At 37.7% G+C, this 23,030-nt stretch overlaps 2 protein-coding genes across 2 annotated transcripts in view; one reads left to right on the top strand and one right to left on the bottom strand.

The window, feature by feature from the left end:
• Positions 1–3,215, top strand: part of lmbr1 (limb development membrane protein 1) — a 31,750-nt gene extending 28,535 nt beyond the window's left edge. The window contains exon 17 of the mRNA XM_087789974.1: positions 204–3,215. Coding sequence (XP_087646100.1) covers positions 204–289 — 86 coding nt within the window. The 3' untranslated portion in view covers positions 290–3,215. The remainder of the gene's footprint in view (positions 1–203) is intronic.
• rnf32 (ring finger protein 32) overlaps positions 1–11,854 on the bottom strand; it is a 34,543-nt gene extending 22,689 nt beyond the window's left edge. Inside the window, exons 1-7 of the mRNA XM_087789975.1 lie at positions 11,840–11,854; positions 9,812–10,055; positions 9,604–9,746; positions 8,223–8,380; positions 7,541–7,649; positions 3,790–3,957; positions 3,318–3,547 (exon numbers count right to left, since the gene is read on the bottom strand). Coding sequence (XP_087646101.1) covers positions 3,323–3,547; positions 3,790–3,957; positions 7,541–7,649; positions 8,223–8,380; positions 9,604–9,746; positions 9,812–10,055; positions 11,840–11,854 — 1,062 coding nt within the window. The 3' untranslated portion in view covers positions 3,318–3,322. The remainder of the gene's footprint in view (positions 1–3,317; positions 3,548–3,789; positions 3,958–7,540; positions 7,650–8,222; positions 8,381–9,603; positions 9,747–9,811; positions 10,056–11,839) is intronic.
• Positions 11,855–23,030: the final 11,176 nt, after the last annotated feature.

Below are 23,030 nucleotides of genomic sequence, written 5' to 3'. Positions count from 1 at the left end.
CTTGGAAACATGGAAAGTTGAACTAGTGAGAGAATAACACTGACAGAGGATGGTGTGTGGCTGTTTTGCTCACTGTGTTGAATGTGGTTAAAAAACTGTCAGAGAAACAGAAGAAGCGTGAGTGAGGCAGACATCAATACCTTTAGCTAAGTGAAATGCTGAGGCTGTTAATGACATCTCGCCCCTTATCTCCCCCTGCCCAGGTCTGGATAAATTGCAACTGTCAAACAGCCCCACAGACCCTGAATCTGGGAAGCTTTCTGCAAACGGGCATCAGAAAACTCTGTAAAGGGAACCATAGATCAACACACAAGCACACACACAGACACACACAGCTTAGCACAGCCAAAGGGAGATTTCCACAGGACTGCTGATAGGTGCGAGGGATTGGCGGGAACTTAATAAACCCCGGCGGTGTCTGACGGATGCTGCAAATGGAGGCTGAGAGCAATTTAGCTTCGTGACATTCCATCCGCTGTGTCTCTGATGGGAGCTGGGACGGAGCCAGGGATGAGGCCGACAAGTGAAATAAGACTGGCATCACTGCAGTGACCTTGACTTCGAGCTCAACCAGGACTTTTTCCTCCTCTCTCTGGCTCCCACAGAATGTTCAGAAACTCTACCTGTTTTCCCCTCAGCCCCAAACCGCTGCACTAGTCAAAGGCAGGTGGGTGTTTTTGCTTGAATTGTGAAGTCGCCCTCCTTTTTTAATGACCGCAAGAACTGATTTCAAAGTTAAGATAACTTATCGTCTTACCTGGAGTACAGACGGACGGTGAACTGTCATAGCCATGAACATGTTTCAAGCTTGTCAAAGGTATTTTTATTTGGCATTAAGCAAGTGCGCCTGTATTTTCACTAATATTCTAAACAAGCACCTACACCAACACTACTACCATTTGAGTCACATCCATCTTCATCCGACCTACTGGAAGTTGCTTATGTTCAAGACAAATATTCACTATCACCGCCTGAAAAAACATTTTTCTTCACCTTTTTACCAACTATCACCTTCCAACTAGAACTTCATATTCACAAATTAATCATCTCACTGATCTATTGGATCAGACGTGGATATGGATCACACCATGTGAGAGATGCATGGAGGTTGTTGAAGACAAACTGGAGTTCCACAAATTGATACTTAATAGTGGAATAGTTTCTGAAACACACTGTGGCGTTCGATATGCTTCAGATCATTTGGCTACAAAGACTATGGGAAAGAATTATGCAACAGAAGGAAAAAATAATCAATTAATTTATCTGGTTCCACTCTGATAAAGACGAAATAAAACAAGTTCAGCTCCTGCCAGGTGAAATAAATGACAGGGGGCCTTCATTTTGGACAAAGGTATTGTAATACAACAGACGTATCATCTACTAACATTACAAATTTAGCTGTTAATTTAGTCTTTAATAATTAATTTTACATAACCAAGAAAAAACAATGTATTAAACATTTTGGCTCGTAATGATAATTATGTAAACCAGATGTCTCTTTACAAAAGGCTCTTAACACAATATCAAAAAAGTACTTTAACTGAAAAGCATAATTTGTTTCTAAAATCTAAAGAAATGAACAACATTTATTTTGTTGAGACATAAAAACTAGATGTGATTAACACTTGGTAGTAGCGTGGATGTGTGCTGCCGACTCTCGGAGCATCACTGCAGTGACTGAGGTTGAATTGTCTGATCCAACACAAACATGGAGGATATATGAAGGGAACAGCTTGGATGTCTGTGGAAGTCAAGTGCATGCATTTTATAGAAACATGTCACCACCAAAAATGTTTTTTAAACGACTGATTTTGTTTTTATATTGTATTTACTTGTATATATCTTGGTTTCATACCTCTTTTCCATTATTTCTGGATGTACAGCACCCACTCTGGGTCAGACGCACTTCGGATTTCTATTCAGTTGTAAATAGTTTTTTTATATCACAGGTCTGATGCAAACATCTTTACGTCTTCAAATGTTCAACAAATGTTTGGTGACTCAGGCTCACATCTGTGTATTGCTGCATCCTCCTCAACTATGGCTTTTTTTCTGTCTCCAGAAACACCCGAAATGCCTTAGACAGCTGCAGGCTTAGTGTTGAGGTTGTTTCTGTTGTTGGTCTGTAGACACTTCCACTGTGACTCCCTGTTCGCTGAGGTTGATGCTACACCGTTTCTTTTCATGATTAAATCCACACGGATTCATTCATGAGCTTAAAGACTTGATCGAGTGCTCTGATGATGTAATTGTTGTGATGTCATGATGTAGATGTCATGTGCTGTTATTGTGTTGAATGTGATTCGTTTTTTTTTTAAATTTGTGTTTGCATTTTACGCTTTAAAAAGTGAATGTTGTCGCTGTTCGACTGATTGTTGTTGAATGATGTCAACCGTACATCACATGACTTCCCATCATCCTGAGGCAGATTTGAGGCATTCTTCTGTGATGTAGGAGGCTTATTTGAATTTTTTGGATGTTTTATACATAAAATATAGATATATAGACCTTTGAAGTCACACTTTAAATATAAGAAAACACTCAAACATTCTATGTTGGTTGAGTCGGTGTGATAGAGAGAGATTTCCTCTATCTTTTAATAAAGCAGTCGGAATAATATAAAAGGGAATTAAGATGCCTCTTTAGTACAAAAAATATGTATTCGGTGATATTTGTAAATGAAGTTCGATCATAAAAATACAAGGATTATTTGTGAAGTCTGGAGTCCAGGAACATTTTCAAAGTCATGTCGTACACAAAAGTCCTCACATGTCAGTCAATTATCATAAGATTATAATAATTATATAATTATAATAAAAGTGAACCTGAAAACTCTTCGATAAACTAAAGATGGACCAAAGATATAATTCAGGTGGGTTTCCTTTAAAATAAGAGGGACATCCAAAGGGAAAGTCAATCCAAAGTGTCCAATGAAATATTACCCAGAAGACTGAATCAAGCTGTATTATGTATCCATGCTTCTCAGAGCCACATACAGAATATATGCAAACTCCAGGATTGCAGGTAGAGACCGCAAATGGTCCCACTGTCATCGTTTCTGCAGCACATCTGTTGGTGGGTTTCAGTTGAGTGAGACGCTGCATGTAACTTTTAGTACGTTTCGTGAATGTACATTTTTTGTATTTGTCAGTTTGCAAAGTGTACAATGTTATTTTTTATGTTTTGTGAGTTTGAAAATAAAACTTTTAAAAATGTGGCTTGTCTTTTTAGAGTTTATATTTGTGTCTTCGAACGGAAGTCAAGCATCACCATGTCTGACAATAGCTTGCATGTTATAGAGCTTTAAAACGACAAACCTGGTTCAGATGAGCTTCTTGTGGTAGACTGATCTACAGACGGGGCAGGTGGGTCTGCTGGCTCTGGCGAAGGTTTCCAGGGCGTCTAAGCAGTGCTGGTGGAAGAGATGAGAGCAGGACAATAGAGCGGAGCGTCTCTGACTGTGGCTCCGTCCATCGGGTGCTGCTATAGCGAGGTTGCTCAGTGTGGTCAGGCAGATTGGACAGTCCCACACACCACGGTTCACCACCTGTGTGATGTGAAACAACTGGTGAAATAAAGAGGTTCTAAACACATTAAAGAGGTATTTCACCTAATTTGTTTCATTTAAAATTATATTTGGGAAATAAGATCTCTCTTAATGCGAGAAACAATTCCCCTCAAAACAAGTTCATTCAAAGCTTATTTTGCCAAATTTGGATGGTGAATGTCAAGTATATTTTAAGTGTTTTACATAAAACTACTTTTTCTCAGTAAGTTGTGGGTCCTGACCTGGCTCTGGATCCTCTGCCAGTCTTCCTCCTTTGGCTCAGGTTTGAACTTCCTCTCCAGCTGCAGGAAAACACGCCTGCTCGATGACAGTGACCGGTCAATATCAGTCAGGAAAGCATCTGTGTCGGTGTGACATAGCTGGACGAAGCTGTCGTTCAGTTCCTGCAACTAATCACAAGAGAGCACTTTGGTGAAGAGGCTTTGTTGGACTGATGGACAGTGAAGTCAAGTCCACTGCAAAGACTAGTTTGGTGTGTGTTTGGGGAAGTCTGAAGCTCACTGGTGGAGTTGGTTAACAGTTAAGGACTAGTTTGGACACGAATATGACTAACAAAGACTATTATGAAATATGTTATGATGACCTTTACGACGTGTGTGTTCTCATTATTTGATGCTGGATTATAATTATTATTTAGAATTGTAGGATTTGAAAGAAGGCATGAATTCCTGTCAAAATCTTAGTTGAAACCGGTGCATTGTGGCATTTAGCAACTGTAAAGACAGAACCAAAGTCTAAAAGAAGACACTAGTTGTTGAGGAGAAAAAACAAATGTTGTTTTTTGCCATTATTGATGCCAGTTTCTCTTGCTCAACTAATGAACTGATTTTTTTTTTTATCTCAATCAATTCCATTCTTGATCAAATTCATTATTTAACTTTATTTTATTAACTGGTTAACAAATCTTTCTTACACTGAAATAACCACAGCAGCTAAACATACTTTAAGAAGCTCCTAGTGGTCACCTGGTCCAGATCCTTGAGGCATTTATCACTAGTCAACACAAAGAAAAATATTTATTGATAAAATGTTGTTTTATGGAATTCACATTTGCTCAGGACTTTGCCTTACAATAGGTCAAAAGTATCTTTTTTTGACCTCTTGAAATGAAGCCAACAATATTAAAATATACCGTCTGACAAAAGTCTTCAACAAACAAAATAAACAAATATTATATTATTATATATCCAATATTCACCGTTAAGTCAATCAGTCTTTTTTTGTATGTGCTCACAAAGAAATTTCCATCTCATCCTGTGTTTTTTGAATCCCTGTGTTAGTCTCAGTGTTGTCTTGACCTTTTAAGTATATATTTTATTGAGTATTGTTTTGATTGTTTAAACGCTTTGTGACCCTGGTCTGGAAAAGTGCTCTACAAATGTAAATTACTTACTTACTTAATTATTTCAGGTCACAAACGTAGGACGACTCTCATGTAACTTTGCATTCTTGCAGCTTGTTACAAAAAGAACTTGTCATGTTCGCAGCTGTTTGCAAATGTTTTGTGCTCCATGCTTTTAAATCCCATCCTTTCAGCCAACTGTAGTGACATCAGAATCAGTTTACAACAAGGGTTTTATGGCTAATTAAACAACAGTTAAGTATTCGGATGTAGGCATTTATGAGCCTGGCTGACTTTTCCACTGGCAAGAACAAACAGTGAGGCCTACGGTGAACTTTGCCTTGCACCAGAGCCGTCGAGAACAGGAGAGGACTTGATAGGGAGGGAGTAAGACACCACTGAGGGGTTATCTCGTAGCAATCCATCTAGATGGTGATAGTGTCTCCTTAATGTGTTGACTCATGAAAGCTGGACGTGAAGATCGGCTGATAAGACGGTTTTAGGACTGCTGATGTCCATTTTATTTGTACTTACCAGGGAACATTTCTGGTTCTATGGAACAAACAAGCTTCATTGCCTCTTGCTATCGTGAACAGAATGGGTTTCTCTGCTTCACACAGGTCCCAGCCCCGCACTAACATGCCTGTTTGCATTACAGTCAGCTAAGCAAATAAGTCTTGCCCTTGAAAATCAAGTCAATCAGAGCTGTCAGCGCCGTCTTGCACAGCCTGTAGCTCTCGAAGATCATCCCTAGAGTGACAAAAGACACGAGACAATCTCATGACCACCCACCAACTGCTGAATCACACTCACAGAATGTAAAGTGACAGACATCGTCTATGACTCGCATGTGGACACAACATGGCCTAATGTGTTAGAACTGAGTTAATTGGCTCCGTAAATGTTCCTCCTCGGTTTACGTGACACGTGAAGTCATAGTTTATAGGGGAGATGATGGACACCGACAGGGGGAGGGGTCGGACACTATGACCGTCTAAGTGCGGATCTCATGGACTTGTCACTTTTGCTTTATCAGCCTCTGTGAAGCGTAAAAGCACTTTGTATGATTACATGTTTCAATATAGAATCCGCGACTTAAAAGACACTGGACACAAATGTTTGGGAATGTTTCAAAGTCACCGGGCATTATCTTATTGGTCATACAGATTGAACTGGTTGATGAATTACCAGCAATCCTGATGAGAAAAGCGAATTTAGCACAGGCTCTTCCAACACTGGGGTGAAGGAGGTTCACTAGGTGTCAATTTTTCCTTACTCACTCACATGTTCTAATGTCACCTTCTAATCATCAGATTGTCACGGGCTGACACATTTACAGATGCATCTTCACGGCACCTTGCATCAGTGACATGGACGGAGAACCTGTTCAAATCGTACCAGCTAGGCCTCAGATGGAGCTAACTTTCATTTTCTCTGGCTTCCCAACCAAACATACTGCATAAAACTGATATCAGATCAAACATTCAAATTAGGAAGTTGTCTGATAGAAAATGGTACCATGCGGCCATGATTATGAAGTGTTGGCTGGCTAGGTCCAAATCTATAGCCAAGTAAACAGCTTTTAAATCGGTAAAAAATTGTATAGTAGAAAAAAGAATAGATTGGAGCTGCCAGGTCGACTTGCGGATCTACATTAAAATCCATTGTTTGTATCTTCTAGATGTTGCCATGATGTCATGACCATGGTGTTACCATTACATGACTGTGTTTAAGTCTTATGGGTCTGAGCTAATTTAATAGCCAGGACATGTGATGTGTTAGTGTGGTATTTTACTGTTTGCCATCTTCTACTGTATGAAGCTGGCAAAGGCTCTACTCCTTTAGAATAAGGGAAGAAGCAGAGGGGAAACAACAAAAAGTTGACTTTAAATCTAAGCTGTTGAGGTGAGGCCGCTTAAGTTATTTAATTTGTCACCAAAAAAAATATTTTTAATAACACATTTTTTGCCACAACAATTTGGGAAACTGTTTAGATTTCAGTCTATTTGCAAACATTTTTACTTACTTAATCAAATTTACATTTCATGATTTCAACAATAACATCATAAACTACATAAATGACAACATTAACGGAGACAACAAAAACATCATCAATAGCATCAAAGAAGTAAATATTCTGTTCAGTAAAACAAAAGTGAAATAAGGACAGAATTACCTCCATATGGCTTTCTTAAAATTATCCTACAAATCTGCTGATAAATATGTCTAAATGAAAAGTCTAGACTTGAAACAACAGCAACGTAACTTTCTTGAAATGATAATGTTGTCACAACTACATATACTAAGGAAACAAAATCTTAACTCATGGAATGTTCACATTGTTTGACTCAAACACAAATCTCTTGGTAGAAGTGGACAAACAGAGTTGATTCACAAAGCATCAAAGGAGTAGGAAGAGGGTGACAGCAGGTGAAGTCAAGTCTGTTTGGAGGTTAAAACTGAGGTCAGAGACGTCTCAGACTGGACTCTGAGAGGTGATGTTTGCTCCATCTTTATTTGACTAATCACCTAGTCAAAGAATGTCCAGGTGAAATGTGTTTTTGTAAAGGAAGCTTTGTTTTGTGTGCAATAAAAACAACATAGTCTTCTGTGATCAAGTCTAAACTCACCTTTTCTTGGAAGAATTTCTGTCTCAGTTGTTTGTCTTTAGGGCAGATGTTTTTTCTTTTTTCTTGGTACCACTTACGGGCAACATATCCTCGCCAACAGGCTTGAATTCTGAAATTATAACTCATTTAATGGAGAATTATACTGTTATAATCACAACATTAACAATCCAAAGTTACAGACAACTACATCTAATGCTTTAGTTTCCAATCCATGTTCATTCTTCATTGGCTCGCTCAACTATAAGGTGCCTTGAAGTAAAAAGTTAAAAAAGACATTGCTCTTATATGTCCTGTAACAATGCAGTAGTAGTATGTATGAATTTCCAACTCTTGGTCAATTTTGGTGTAATCCCTCCTCCTGCATTTGCAGTAGGTCTACCTGAACTACTAACTAATTTAAGATATACTAATAGCACTAGTTAAACCTCTATTAAATTGTTACAAGTGAACATTTTAAACTGTACAATTATTGAAAAAATAGAACTGGACTTCAATAGTTAAGAAAAATCCTCTACTAGTTGACAGTTTTATTTTACTAGTACTAGACAAAGATTTCCAGCTTTTTGTAGCTAAAATGTTGACTTGTAGCACTATTACACTTTTTTAAACCTATTATTTCTACTTGATAAAGCTAAACTTCCATCTAATGGCATGAGAGGTCTCAACATAACTCTTTTCTTACCTGGTTGCACTCTGGTTTCTGTACAGCCGTGCCGCATCGTAGATCACCCTTGTTTTATACTGCTCTGTTCTACACATTGGACAACACTTTCTTTTTGAAAACCTCTCGAAGGACTGCAGACATGCTCTGTGAAAGACGTGAGAACACGACAACAACACCTGGAAAGGTAGAAAAAAAGTCAGTGTCTTCTTATTTGTTTAATGTATTTATTAACCATATTGTTCTGTGTGGATCTGACACAGGATGTTTTAAGTGGTTTCATGGAGTGGAATCTGTCTCAAAACCCGAGCTAAAGACCCCGAATCTGAATAGAGATGTTTTTTGTTTGAAACTGTTGCTTTTGAAAGAAAATGCAGTTCTGTGCTCCCAGCAACAGCCAGACATAATGTGTTGTAGGTATTTGTGAGTCATTGTTAGTCAGTGTGTATTCAAGCACACAAGTGAAAGTGTGTATCCAAGTCTTATTTGCTAAGGGGATAGAGGGAATCAACATGACTCCTGGTGGGATGCTTCAAAGTTGGAGCACTGGCTTCACTACCTGTGAAAAGAAACAACCCCAGCTAAAGGCCTCGGCACACACACAGTTTACTCAGAAGTCTCGAGACCATTGGGGGGTTTACTGATTTCCTATTGTTTTTGGCCCAGCCAATGCTCTCCATCACCAGTGAATGGCCCCCTGCAGGGTCACTTTTTCCCAAGGCTGAACAAGCCGTTAGATCGGTGAGGTTTTTCTCATACAGTTGAAGATTGAGTATGTATGTGTAGAAAGTTTGTGGTTAAATTGGCTTTTAAGTCCTATCAAAACTGGGTTTTAATCTGGGTTTTATATTTTCAAATAGATTGCATTGTCCCAGCCATGAAAGAAGAGACCATCACCCGCAAACCATACTCATTATTTGAGCTACTGTCATATTTATCAGTTTACTAAAAGTCCTCTTGCCAAAAATCAAGATTTTAGGAGGTTAAACTGTAGTAGTAAGTCAATGATACTTCCTAAAACAAAAAAAAGTGTTGAATGTATAATGTACTTGTAGTGGTTTCCTTCTGATATTTAATTATAAATGTGTCATGGTGTGAACACACAGATCGTTCTAAGCAATAACACAATGACCTTTACAGCAGGGTTCAGTTCTGACAAGAAGTCAACCAAGAAAGTCAAGAAACCACAAATAGTACGAAAATAATTTCTCAATTTTTAACTAATGGACCCTTTTTTCTCAGAGTGCAACTAATGTTTACAAGTATCCAAGGCAACCATTCTTTTTGTGATGGTCTTTCCCAGCATTCGTCTGGCGATTGGAATCTTAAGGTGGGTCAGAAGGGTGTAAATGACCAAGAGTAGCAGGCGGACTGAAGACTAACTGGAAGTGTTGGCAAGTACCTGTGGTTGGAGGTGAAAGGCCTCCTTGCATATTGCACAAGGCTGCTCGGATTCATGCTCCCGAACCGACCGAGTCTTCACCTGTCTCCACGCCCCCTCACTCAGCTGTTCGCCAGGAGCAGCCACCAAACCCATTCTCTGAGCTGAAATAAGACATGACAAATTAGGCCTTATAAGCAAATTAATAACCAATGCACAAGATCTCTACCTAGAGTTAAAGGTGGTGAAGTCGCATTTAGGACATATTCCCTGTCCACCGCAGGATCCAGCTGCAGATTATTACTCTCTATCACGTCATTTCTCATTTGTGGATTTCTTGGTGCTCTCGTTTTGTGTCTGAACAACGGGTCCGAAAGTAACAGATCTGGATGCAGGATGGTCCGCTTGATGTGATCTTGATACGCAACTGAGGTTAGGACCAAATGGCGGCTGCTGTTCTTAGATGATAACCCCTGAAAAATACATTTAAAATAACAATTAGCATTTGTGAAGTTGCAGCATTTAAGTTGGTAATGGTTGAGATTATTAACTTAAATGTATGTGTTGATTTATTCATGTTGACCCTGTATCCATTGTTGCAGAGTAAGAGCGTTTATATCAAGAAGCAAGAGTAATGTCTTTGTGTTAACAAAAGGATATGAATAGCACAAAGCTGGTTTATTTCTTATTTAGGTACATCACTATAGTAACTTGAATGGCTAACCTGCTCTGAAGCAGTCATGGTTGAATTTGATGTTGCGCTCTACGAGGGGTACTTGTTCTCATGGCCCAGAATCAACTTTTCACAAGTATTGAAGCCATTTATTGCCAGTGCAACACAAAGGAGCATTTATGTTGATAACAATGTTATCAGTGTCCTTTAACATTAAGAGATTACAACTGGAGGAATGAGATGATACACACACTTTGTAGCATATTGTTTGTTGAGATGAATGTAGTCAGTGTCAGATTTAGCCATTGACCAGTGAGTTATACATTTGCACCGTCCGCTATGTTTTAAGATGCATTTTGCCAGTAATTGGCCACTGCCACAGTTTTTTCCTTCTAAGTGAATATAATTTTTACCTTCTCATATTTTATTATAATCCAGGGTTCCCGTGTAAACCAAGGAGCTCTGTGAGCTTCTTTGACTGTTTGCTGTTCATAATTGCCATCAGTCACCTGCCACTTTAACCATCTTCTTTTAGTGCAAGTTCACAAGACAAACCTAAATTTAGTGACCTTGTTGAAAACTAGTCAACCTATTCATTATCCTCGCCACAATTGTTGTGGGTTAGTCAACTTTGAATAGATGTGATTTCAATACAGGCCTCTGATGACATTATAACAAGGTGCCCTGTTTTTACACCTTATCCTTACTACTTTCTTTAATAGTCACTACCCATAAAACTTTATGGCCCAAGGGATAGTGACTCAACGATGTGCGATCGAACACATTTTAAAAATAGCGTTTTATGTCAGGAGCTGCAAACCTTTTTTTTTTTTATTCCTGAAAGTTTTAATCCATTTAAGCTTCAGGTACGAGTCGACCTTCTCTCTGTGTGTGCAAAAGTGTGTTGTCAGTTTATCACCTCTCAATACATTTAGAAGCCATTTCCATTCAAAATGTGCCATGACTAAACAACACGAATGAAAGCAAGCCAAACCATGGAGTTCCATGTAAACCTGCAACATTTCTGTGAAGTGTATATGAGTGAACGCTTCTTAATTCTTCTTACTTATAATTACACAAAAGTGGAATCTTAACTCATCAATAAAGACCCTAAACTATTGGTTTTATCTTCCACTGTAACAACTGGTTTACGAATTATAATTATTAATAGATTATTTTAAGCTTCATCACTTGTTTATTGGCGTTTTTTAAACCATCTACATCACATACTAAACGGGATTATTTCATTATTATGGAATGTCTATCAAATCTGCATTTCCCTTTTATATTTAAAAAGGAAAGACCATAAACAGCGCATTTTAAAAAGTATCCAACTACGACGATACATATAGTGTTTTTTATTAACGACCAGAAAAAAAGTATGTATCCATAATCCGCAGGTGTGCAGTGATAAATCAAGCTCGCATTCTTTGTTCTCAGCACTTTTAAAGCTAATACAGCAAAAATAGATTTTGAAACGATTTGGTAAATACTTGTTTAATCTTTCCGCTACTTCGTGGATATTCGAACGAAACTACTTGTTGCCAAATTGAAGAAGAAAGTGGTTAAAAAGGTGCAACTAACCTTCCGCGTCGCCATCCTATCACAGCAATGTTAGGGCGGCTGCTGGGAGACAAGCCCCGCCCTCTGTCAATCATCCATCTCGCCTCTGATTGGACGAGCAGCAAGTTCTCTTCGCCTAGAAAGAGAACAAGAAAGAGTCAAATAATTTTAAGGTTTGAAGCTTTTATTGAAAACGTTGAAGCGAAATGATTTAAGCATTCAACTACATTGGTAAATGAGTGAGAAGAGTTACTGATGACTTGTGATAAAGTAACATTGTTTATTCAGGATTTTTGTGAGAGTATCAATGTATTTGTTTGTTTGTTGGTTAATATATGTAACTGTAAAATTAATACAATCTATGGAAAGTTTTTGTTTTGTTTAAGTAGGCAATTCAGATATTTGTCAGAGTCATGAAAAGCTTAATTTTAATCCGGAAAATGCCACAAGATCTCACCTGATTTTACACAGTCCAAATGCAATGAAAAAAACATTCGGTATTGCCTCTCTGTTTATGTCTCTATCGCACTAATGATTATTTTATCAGCAAGGAGTCGTTGGGGATTGTTGGAACCTGACCAAACCAGGATCGTCTGTGTGAGTCACCGAGCTGTCGTCAGCATAAGCGCTGAACAAAGGTAAGCTGCTCATACCTGTGCTGTGAGCTCAGGGATCCCTCCCAGGTCACCCCTAAATGGAAAACCATGCACACAAACACGCCGACGATGTCTCGTTTTTTTTTTGTGTGTGAGGCCGATGAAAAGTTTGCTTCAATTATCTAACACGTTGGGTTGTGTGCCTTTTAAAACGCTTTGCAGACTTGATTGACTTTGATGTGCAGTCGCAGAATTTGTGAGAACAGATGGCCGGAGAGAGGGCTAACGGTGAGGCCTGTCAATCAAGCGAGTCCTCTAAGAAAACAACCTGAAGACTTGACTCTGGGAGAGGAGGAAACCCCTGAGCTTCTCAAGAGGCTGCTGCATTCTTGAGATTAGGGCAAGAAAAACTCAGACCACTGTCGTTAATGCTCCAGACAAAGACGTGGAACAATTTACAAGTTAAAAATGTGAGCGTGGAGCTCAATCAAAGGCCTGTCGTTCACAATTCCAGACTTGGGGCTTTGGTTTGTTGTTTTAAGTAAATAATCACACTCAAAATATACGGCACGGCCGATGCTCAAGCACATGATATAAAGCCAGCATTCTCCCAACTGTCATCAGCATGTATCTTTATTTTTCAACAGCAACTCAATTCAGTTCAATTCAATTTTATTTAAAGTGTCTTATCATAACAAAGTTATCTCAAGACACTTTATACTTTAACTAAGACTATAGTGGAGAAAGGAAAACCGATCCCAGCAACTCAGCAATGAGTGAATCACATCGTGGCAACTGTGTTTGTCTTTTCTTTATAGTATTTTGAAAGGCGTTCTATGTAATATAACTACAATGTTCAACAAATACTTGACAAATAATGACTTAAAATGGGTGAAAGCCATTAATGAATCTTCCCAAGCTTTGTTTATAATATACTGTATATATTTGTTTATTAAAACAATAGTTCGATTCTGGCTCACACTTCAGCACAGTTTATTGTCAATTCATAAATGCAATGTCAGAAGCTTGTTTTCCATCAACCATGTAACTACGCATAATCAACAGAACAAAACATGAAATGGGAAAACCTGAACTTGAAATATATGGTAAGACTGAGACTTTCCTTAGCTGTACACAAGATTTGAATATTACTGCCAAAGTCAACAATCAGAATGACCAACAGACAAAATCAGAACTTTCGATGTTTCATTTCTGTGCAAACTTTCAATACGCAAGACATGATCTATGGAGGATCTGGATTCCAATACTGCCAGTTTTAAGTGTCAATAGATTTTATGATGTTGTTAGGTAATAATATTTCAATTTTTTGAGGTTTGGCCTTTGTTCTTTGTTTCATCTGGAGCCTCATATATCCTGGAGCAAATAGTTTTCTTAAACAAAACGTAACTGTCCTAAACTGTTGTGTGTTTTAGTAATTGTCCTGATACTGTATACATTTTTTCCACAGTTGCTAGTTTAGGTTTTAGGGAAGAGAAATTTGGAAGTCTTGTCTTAGACTGGTGCAACCCAAATAGAATTGATAATTTCATGGAATGTTGAGACCCTACATAGAGCCCTACAAAACATTGAAGCAAGAGCAGCACAGAGGAGCTCCAACCGCTGACAATCTTCATTTTAAAATAAAAATTAATTGAATGATTGCTATGTCTGATTTGCCAGTTGTATAGATACCTAGTTTTCAGGCAAACATTTGACCAGATGTTGCTCCTTTGGTTTCTTCATTATATTTGCTGGGGTTAGAGAAGGAATACTATTTAATTTAATCTGATTTTGTACTCAACAAAGTGAAAAAACAATTTCTCTTATTTATTAATAAGTATACATTCATTCATTTTCTGCCGCTTATTCCCTTAAGTGGGTTGCAGGGGGCAGGAGCCTAACGCTGTTTCATCAGGCGAGAGGTGGGGGAAACCCTGGACTGGACGCCAGTCACAGGAAAGACAGACAACCATTGTTGAATTGCTGGGATCTGTTTTTCCTTAATCAACTATAGTCTTACTTCAATTGTATAGTGTCTTGAGATAACTTTGTTATGATAAGACACTTTAAATAAAATTGAATTGAATTGAAATTGAACCCCTCACTGACACACTCATACCTATGGATAATTTCCCCAAGTTTCCAATCAACCTTATATAAGTGCAAACTGATTTATTCATGTTTTTTATTAGTTTTCTTTTTAATCCAAGACTGCCTTTCGAACCATCCATGTAATAATTTCTTTTAGTGATTATTTTTTAAATTGCAGACCAGTTAAGATATTTTACAGTAGCCATGGTGACAATATATATGACGATGACAACATTAAAATTATCATCAAAAAACGTATATATGTCATGTTGCAGATTTCCATAAATCAGTTGATGATGATAAAGGTGCGTGTGATGCCCGACTAACATCTGTAGTCATAAAGCAGCGCGGTGTCCATGTGATATATGATGTTGTTGTCAAATGAGTAATTGCTCTGAGATATAGATGAGAGAGGGCAGCCCATAATAGTTAATTAACAATTATGTCAGCCAGCGGGATGACCATGAGACCAATCACTTTGATAGGAGACAGTGGACGCGGACAGAAATCAAATTATTTTATGACCTGACCCGTAATGCCTCCCTAACATGACTTTAATCACCGCATGGTGGATCGGAGCCCCTGCTTGCTCTCCGTGAGTGATCCAGGCTGTGTCAGAGGACAGCAAGGCTTCAACTGTTATGTGTGTTCTTCTGCCTGAATGCTGACTCAGAAATCTGAAGAAAAAAAAAACAGACCTATGATTACAGCATCAGCGAGATGGAGCCTCGAATGATTTGACATGTCTTTTGTAAATGAAATACAAATCAGGGCTTTTGGTTTTACTTCATTTACTAAGTGCTACATTACCTCATACTTCGGACCTAACAATGGATTTGCTATAAATCTCCACGCCGGTTGAAATGATGAAGCGGCTCACATATCACAAAATGTGCCAGCCCTTATCACCACTTGAGAACTTATTGATTGAGTATTTTTGATTAATGCACACAAGGGGGTACGGTGGCATTGAGAGGACCATGTAGAGTCCCTCATGTCTAGTCCGGTGTTTCCTGCCCACTCACCCCTGGTGTTAGTGGACCTCCATACTCAGATGACAGCTAATGCTGTGCATCAGTAACTCATCTCATGTTTCCCAATTACTCTACATTACTGCGGGTGACTGACACTGGGCTGTGGCTACTGCTGCGGCCTCACAGCTGGGATGTGGTTCGTAGGTTTCCTTTCTGCCAATAATAGATGTGAGTGTTTGAGAAAAGTTTTCTTTACTGAATAGGTTGTCATCTCCAGGTTTGAGGTGCGATCTTGGGACAAACTTAAGTGGGTAATAATGTGTGAGCTAAACAGCATCTTCATTCAAAAACTCCATGATACAAAACAATGTTTTATGTGAGAGATTCAAAGTAGAACCAACACACCTACATACCAAGGAAATAAGAAGGCAAATAGAGAGAGACAAATCCACACTGGGCTTTTGCCTCAGTATATCCTCAACAAGCCGGACGTTTTTGAATATGAGAGGAAGAAAAAAGATTGGATTAATGAATAGCTGCTCATATTTATCTTTGATTTACAAAACAGTCGATACATTTGATGTTTGACGATCACTCCTATTGCATATGGAAGTATAATAGAGACATATTATTTAATGGTTGAATTTAACATTTAAAATGTTGAAACCTTAAATAATTATTTGTATTAAAAAAAAGTTTTTAATGTAAATAATATCTAATTGCAATACATGAACAATACATTTAAATATTTTTTATTCGCAGCATTTTAAATTGAATATAAAAATACGAGTATAATAGTGACCATGATTTGTAAAAATGAAAAGCCTTTCATGAAAGACTGAGGTTAAAAAATATGATTTGTGAAAGGACTTATGATTTGTGAAAGGACTTCAATCATAACAAGGCAAAGGCACAAACATGTTGGTAACCTTTGCATTTATCCGTGAAACTGCCTGAGCTGTGATGTAAGGTCAGCGCTACAGAAAGTGGTCGCATCTGGTCGGTTGTGTGGCCATCCTTCTCCATAATGGACGATAATTGAGCTGAATCCATCAGAATGGCTGGAAATAGACCACCATAATGGGAATAAATTGTTCTCGGTGAAAGCACTTGAAAAACCTGCCGTTCCTGCTGCGTGTTAGAAGCATTGCAACTTCCCCACAATAGCAATTCTGCACTGATTATCTACCATACACACATGTGTTTGAACCTGAGGTATTATGCATGTATGGCCTCTAAAGGTTTACAGTTATTTTTTATTTGATGTCATTTGTCTTAGTTTATTTGTGTATATTTTTGACATTGAATATACACATGTTGTCCTCAACCCCTTCATCTTGTAGAGGACCCACTGAAAATCATTTACTAATTCCATTTTGAATGAACAACGTGAAATAAATTAGCATAGTTTGTGAAGACTTTTTCTCCAAACTCGTCCATAAATCAGCCGCAGCAGCTTTTTCACCTGATTGAATGAGTGCAGAAAGTTTGCCCCGCTGTGGGGAATGTGTATGTGGTGCTTCTCATAAATGCCAAGTTCTTTGGGGAATAAGAATAAATATCACAACCACTCTCTAGAATTACCACGTAATTGGGGACTTTCCGTGTCTACACAAGACCCTGCTGTCTCCGCCCACCACTCCACCTATAATGACACGGGTGAATCCGTCTTTAATGGAGGAAGGGAAGGATCATGATGGGATGCCATTTTTAATTTGTCTCTAGTGACAAGTCACATTGAAGAAAGTTTATTGTGTCGACAGTGTTTCTAACCTTTATATTTAAAGGTTACTCTGTAATGATTTGCCTGATAAATGTTGTTGTGCTAGAGCAGAATGTGGAGTAAAACATATTGGTTCTAAACGCACTGTATACTGTATATATGCGTGTACTGCACTTATACATATATATATATAAATATACATATTATTTATGATTTTCCCAGTGAACTCTTCTCTTGCTGGTACATTTGGTTTTCAAAATTTTCGCAAAAATACATATACAAAGAATAATTTTTAAAAGAATAATTTGGTATTAACAATAAGTATGTTAATAAAATATCATTCAGCACAGAGATTTCCAATCGATCTTATTGGTACAATTTCTGTATGAACCGACCTTCAGATAAAATACTTATACGTATCTTGACATGCCAGAGGTCACCGGCTTATATAACTATGAGACCGGACAGTTTTTGTCTTTATCATATTCATGTTTTCAGATTTTTGGAATCCATAACCCATAATTTTTTTAAAATCTTTAGTTACAATATTAAAATGTATTCAATATTTTTTTTTTATGTAATTATTTGTTAAATCTTCCTTTCTTGTTGTTTTTCTCTCTATTTTACTCTGACTTTTAGCAATGATTAAATATAGCCCTTTCATTCAATTGGATTACAAATAGCTTTAAAGCATTTTGGTTGTATAAAGTATAAATTTAACTTATTTTATAACATTTAAAACTCTTGTTCTTCATCTCTTGGCTGGATGTTGCATGTGACCAACTTAAGATAATTGGTAACAATTTTGCATCTGTTACATTTATATGAAAGGTCACAACCCACACATCCGTCAGAGGACGTGACAGGCTGCTGGCTGTTTGCCTGCCTGGTCTCCAGCGTCAAAGCAAACAGGTGAGCGTCTCCTCTCTCCACACCCGGGCTGCGACTGACAGACGATCACATGGAACAAGACACACATCAGACGGTGGAGACAGTTTAGCCCACTTACAGGCAATGACAGCTTTTTTGATAGTACCCATCATAGGCTTTTACGAGATTCCAGAAGAGAAGGAGTGTCGGGGAAAATCGACTTCTGCATTTGAAGGGAACGTGAGAAGAAATGTTGAAGTGGAGGAGGCCTTATTTACATTCCTCAGAGGTGTAGCACTCAACATGTGTCATGTGACAACACAAATCAATATCAAGGGAATCCTCTTAATGATGCATTTTGTGTTGGACCCAAATATGACAAAATCAAGCTTAATGTGTTTTTAGAGGGTAAAGTGGCCCACATGTGAGTTGCATGTCACAGTTTGTCAGATATAAAAAATTAAATAACATTGAAAATTCCATTTTCATTCATGGAACAGTTCCTCATATATACAGCATATAATATTTAACATCTGCCAAGTTCTTTGCTCCAAAATAGCTAAACAGTACTTTATAGACATCATTTATTGTCATACTTGAAGGACAATAAATGATGTCTATAAAGTTATTTTCAGTTGTTCTGCTATTTCTAAATAAAGCACATGTGGTTAGAAGCCTTACAAGTGTATGATTAAACTAAAGTCTCATGTTCCGATCTCATGGAATTACTGAACAACACCAAGTTATTCATAATGTGTGCCATTGACAAAATGTCCTGAATTTTTTTAAAATATATTTTGTTTAATATAATATAATATAATAATATATTTGTAATATTTACAACAAAATGAATTAATTATGTCTTGTCAATAATAAGGTAATACTAATTAATCAAGAAAAATATATAATAATGAGTTAAGAGCAAGAACAAAGGTGCAGAGTTTGACCCTTGTTTCTGAGTTTACTAGTGTTATTCCATTCATCCGCGACAGATCTATTTACACTGCCATGATTGTCTCACTCTCGTGCTGAAAAACAGGCGGTCCCAGCTGGATGCTGGGAACCCAAGATGTCATACAAGCAGCGAAATACCTGCGCATCACAACCTGACAACCTTTGAACTGTCACTCCTGGAAACCAGTGGATTCGCTGAGGCTCAACAAGACGTGTCAGTTCCAAACAGGCTGCCGTGTCTGCAGACAGTTGGAAGGTCATGCAACACAGGCAACCACAGACCGTCCTTGCATTAGGAAGCTCTGACCATGGAGGTTTACTCACCTCGTGTGCATGCGCTCGCACGCACGCTCACACCTCAGCCACGCTGCAGCCACTTCAAAAGCAACGAGGAGATAAAACAAAATGAATTGCAGACACATCAAGACTCCCATGGCCTTTAAAGCTTAATTATACCTGTTGGAGTGATGAGAGACACATCACAGAACCTAGTGATTAATAAACAAACGCCGCATCCTATAAAGCTCCTGACAAGTCTCTGCTCATCGCCCCTGCTCTCACAGTCTGGGCTCAGGTGGAGTGTGCATATCAAAGTGTATCAAACAAGTTAGTAAGCGCAAACTTTCTGGGGATTCTAACCCCCTCCTCCGTCCACGGGGCTCATCTTCTCGCATGTGTCCTGGTGAAGGCTGATGAGACCATCGTCCCGACTCTTTGGGCTTTCATCTTTCATTGCCAGTCCGGGATCACTCGACTGAGGCTTTGTAGCCAGCCGGCCAGGTAAGTGTTGCGTTTGCAGGGGTTTTGTAAACAGACACACCTTTTGACGGAGGTGGTGTGAGTGAGATGAAGTTACCAACTGCTGCTGTCGCTGAATGAAGAGGCTGACCTGAGGCAGGGGGGCATGTCAAAATATCCACAAACTCTGTGATGGACAGCTGCACGATTGCTGATATAGTTCTGCACATATTTATTATATTTTATTATTATTATTTTTATATATGTCACACACAATAGTAGAGTTTTTGCAACTACAATCAAGCAACTACAGTCAATTAAATTGTAAACATTTCCAACTCCAATTGACAGTTTGAACTGGAATTCAATTTTTAAGCTGATAAAAATAATAATTGTATAGTTATACTGAACATAACAGAATAATAACTTTGTATTTCCATGTATGTTGTGGTATATGTATTATGTTGCATATGTTACAGAATGTGACTTAATCCATGTCCTTAAGTTATTTACAGTGTGTGTTTCATGTGATAAATTATTAACATCATGTGTAAATTATGTGTTTCATCTGATCATTTATGAATATCATGTGAACAGTGTGTGTGTCATGAAATCTTTTCTTTATGTTACGTGAACATTAATTGTGTCATGTGATCATTTATGTTTAACACGTAAACACTACGTGTGCCATGTGATCCTTTATTTATGCAATATGAACATTATGTGTGTCATGTGAACATTATGTGTTTCATGTGGTCTTTCTTTATGTAAAGTAAACAATAAGTGTGTCATGTGATCATTTATGAATATCATGTGAACATTATGTGTGTCGTGTAGTCATTAATGGTGTTACTTCTGCTATTATATATATATTTATTTTAATCATGTTAATACATAATTTGATGTTACATCATTTTCATTATTCCCATGGAACCTCATTTATATTTACAAATAAATTACATTTAAAGTCATTATTATTTCTATTGAGTATTCCGACAGTTCTACGGTCAAATACAAGACATTCAGTTTTTGTTCATGTGCTTGTTTAAACATCTAAAGATGTTCAGGTAAAAGTCCTAGCTTTATATACATTATTACCAGTGTCTGGCATTTCAACAATCTTAACTTTACAAACAGTATGTGCTCTACTTTATTATTACTCTTAAATCCCTTTACGAGAAGCAACTTCTTCCAATGGCTTGTAAAGGTTTTCCCTGATACTTAAAGTTTTTCATAATATAGATTTCTTGCCTTTTAGATATACAATTAAGTTTACTTAATTATATACACATGTATATGTGTATACATGTATATGTACATGTTGTAGCATAAAATGTACAAATAAACACCAGGGTTTTCAGAATTTAACAAGTCCACAATTCAGACAATAAAATCAATAAAAACAATTAATTGAGGAGGAAGGATAGACAAAATATTTAATGCATTGTAGTATTCAAAAATCATTTGGATTAAATATTTACAAAAAATGCATTTTATAAAGCAAAAAGAGTTAATTATGTTGAGAGGAAATTAAGAAAAAAATCTGGAATCTTTGAAGTGAAACTAATGATTATCTCCTACACAAATCAACACAAACTAATCGTGATTAAGCAATTGATCTATTGATAAACAATTTTAAATTGTTTTGATATAAAGTTTCTGTGTAAAATTCAATAACAAAAGAAACATGAATTGAAAATATCAACTTCAATATCAACCGGTGTCTTAGTGTTTTGATGAATAAAATGTAAGTATTAAAACCTTCAGTGAGGTGCACACACTGGCATAGTGGTCAGTTCCACCTCTCACAGCAAGAAGGTTGCTGGTTCACTTGGGTCAACCTGCTTCCATTCTGTGCTCGTGTAAGTTAACTCCAGGCATCAAAGTCCAAAAACACACAGAGGTTGAGTGAGTATTCAAAATGGTCCGCAGGTGTGAGTGTGAGTGGTTGTTTGTCTCTGTGTTCCCTGCGACAGGCAGGTGACCTGTTCAGGGTGTCCCTTGCCTCTCGTCCTCAGCAGTGAGTACAGGATCCAGTCCCCTGCAGCCCCATAAAGGGAACAAGTTGCAGAACAAGAATGAATCAATCAACTTTGAGTGAGGCTGTACGGTAGGTTATATTACAAGCATTCACAACTGTCATTTTTTTCAGCAACTGAAAAGTTGAAACTGTAAGATTCATCACTGTGCCACTCATAGGCAGTTCAGAGGCGCGACACCTGATGAAGCCTGAGCCTGATTGTATGTTTTGTCTGAGACAGGAAACAGAGATACCCAGACGAAACATTTCACAGAGCAAAATCACCTGTTGCGGTACCCTGAACACATTAAGAAGACCATGAGTAAGACATAGTAAACATTAAATGAAACTGTCCTGATATTGCTGGAGTCCTACCTAATGACAAATCTGATAAACAATGCTCTGAGGTCACAAAGAAAAGGATTTTGAGGTAGCTAAGGTTGCAGCCACTCAGATTGATTCTGGATTAGTAGAGGATAATGAACAGAAAGATAGAACATTAACCTGAAAACACATAATGAGGCCTTTCTATTTGTTGTTCGGTCAGACTTGGTATTTCTTAAGCCCCTCTTCAATCACTCCTGTTATGCTCCCTGCAATACACGTTCCTCGTTTTAAGCTGATTTGGCCATACAAAAGTGATTTAGCCTAATCATTTCGCTCAGACAAGTTGGTATTGTTTGAGGTGTTTTTCCACTCGCCAGTTTACTTTGTTTGCTTCGCTGTACTCAGGGTATTGGAGTCGCTGCCAAAGGCACATGTTTAAAGTCAGATTATGTCAAGAAAAAAAAAGGATAAAAATATGAACTTGTTGGTGTTCTCGAGTGGAGAATGGTGATCTTTAACCTGCCTAGTTAACACTAAGACACAAATGACATTGTAAAACTTCAACTACGAATCAACGATTGATGATAACCTGCTTATTGTCACAAATCCAACACACAATTTGAGGACACAGTATTATTCTTTTTGGTGTAGCTACAGTTTTGAATGTTACTATCATTTGGGTGTTAGTTTGAGCAATAGTTTATTGATATAAATAAATACATTAGGATTAAGTAGACTAACATAAATGTGGTGCACAATTTATCCAATATCGACATTTGTGAGTACAGTTTGAGTACATGAGGTAAAAAACACTGATAAACTCATGACACAGGAAAAGGTTCCTGATAGATCTGTGTGGAGTTACAATATCTGCTTACATTAGATTCCATTTAATGTGTGTTCTTTCAGCATATTTTCA

The sequence above is a fragment of the Callionymus lyra genome, chromosome 4, assembly GCF_982586985.1.
Source record: "Callionymus lyra chromosome 4, fCalLyr1.hap1.1, whole genome shotgun sequence".
NCBI classification, from domain to species: domain Eukaryota; kingdom Metazoa; phylum Chordata; class Actinopteri; order Syngnathiformes; family Callionymidae; genus Callionymus; species Callionymus lyra.
The sequence above is the reverse complement of the archived record's forward strand: the minus strand, read 5'-3'. Positions and strand labels throughout refer to the sequence as shown.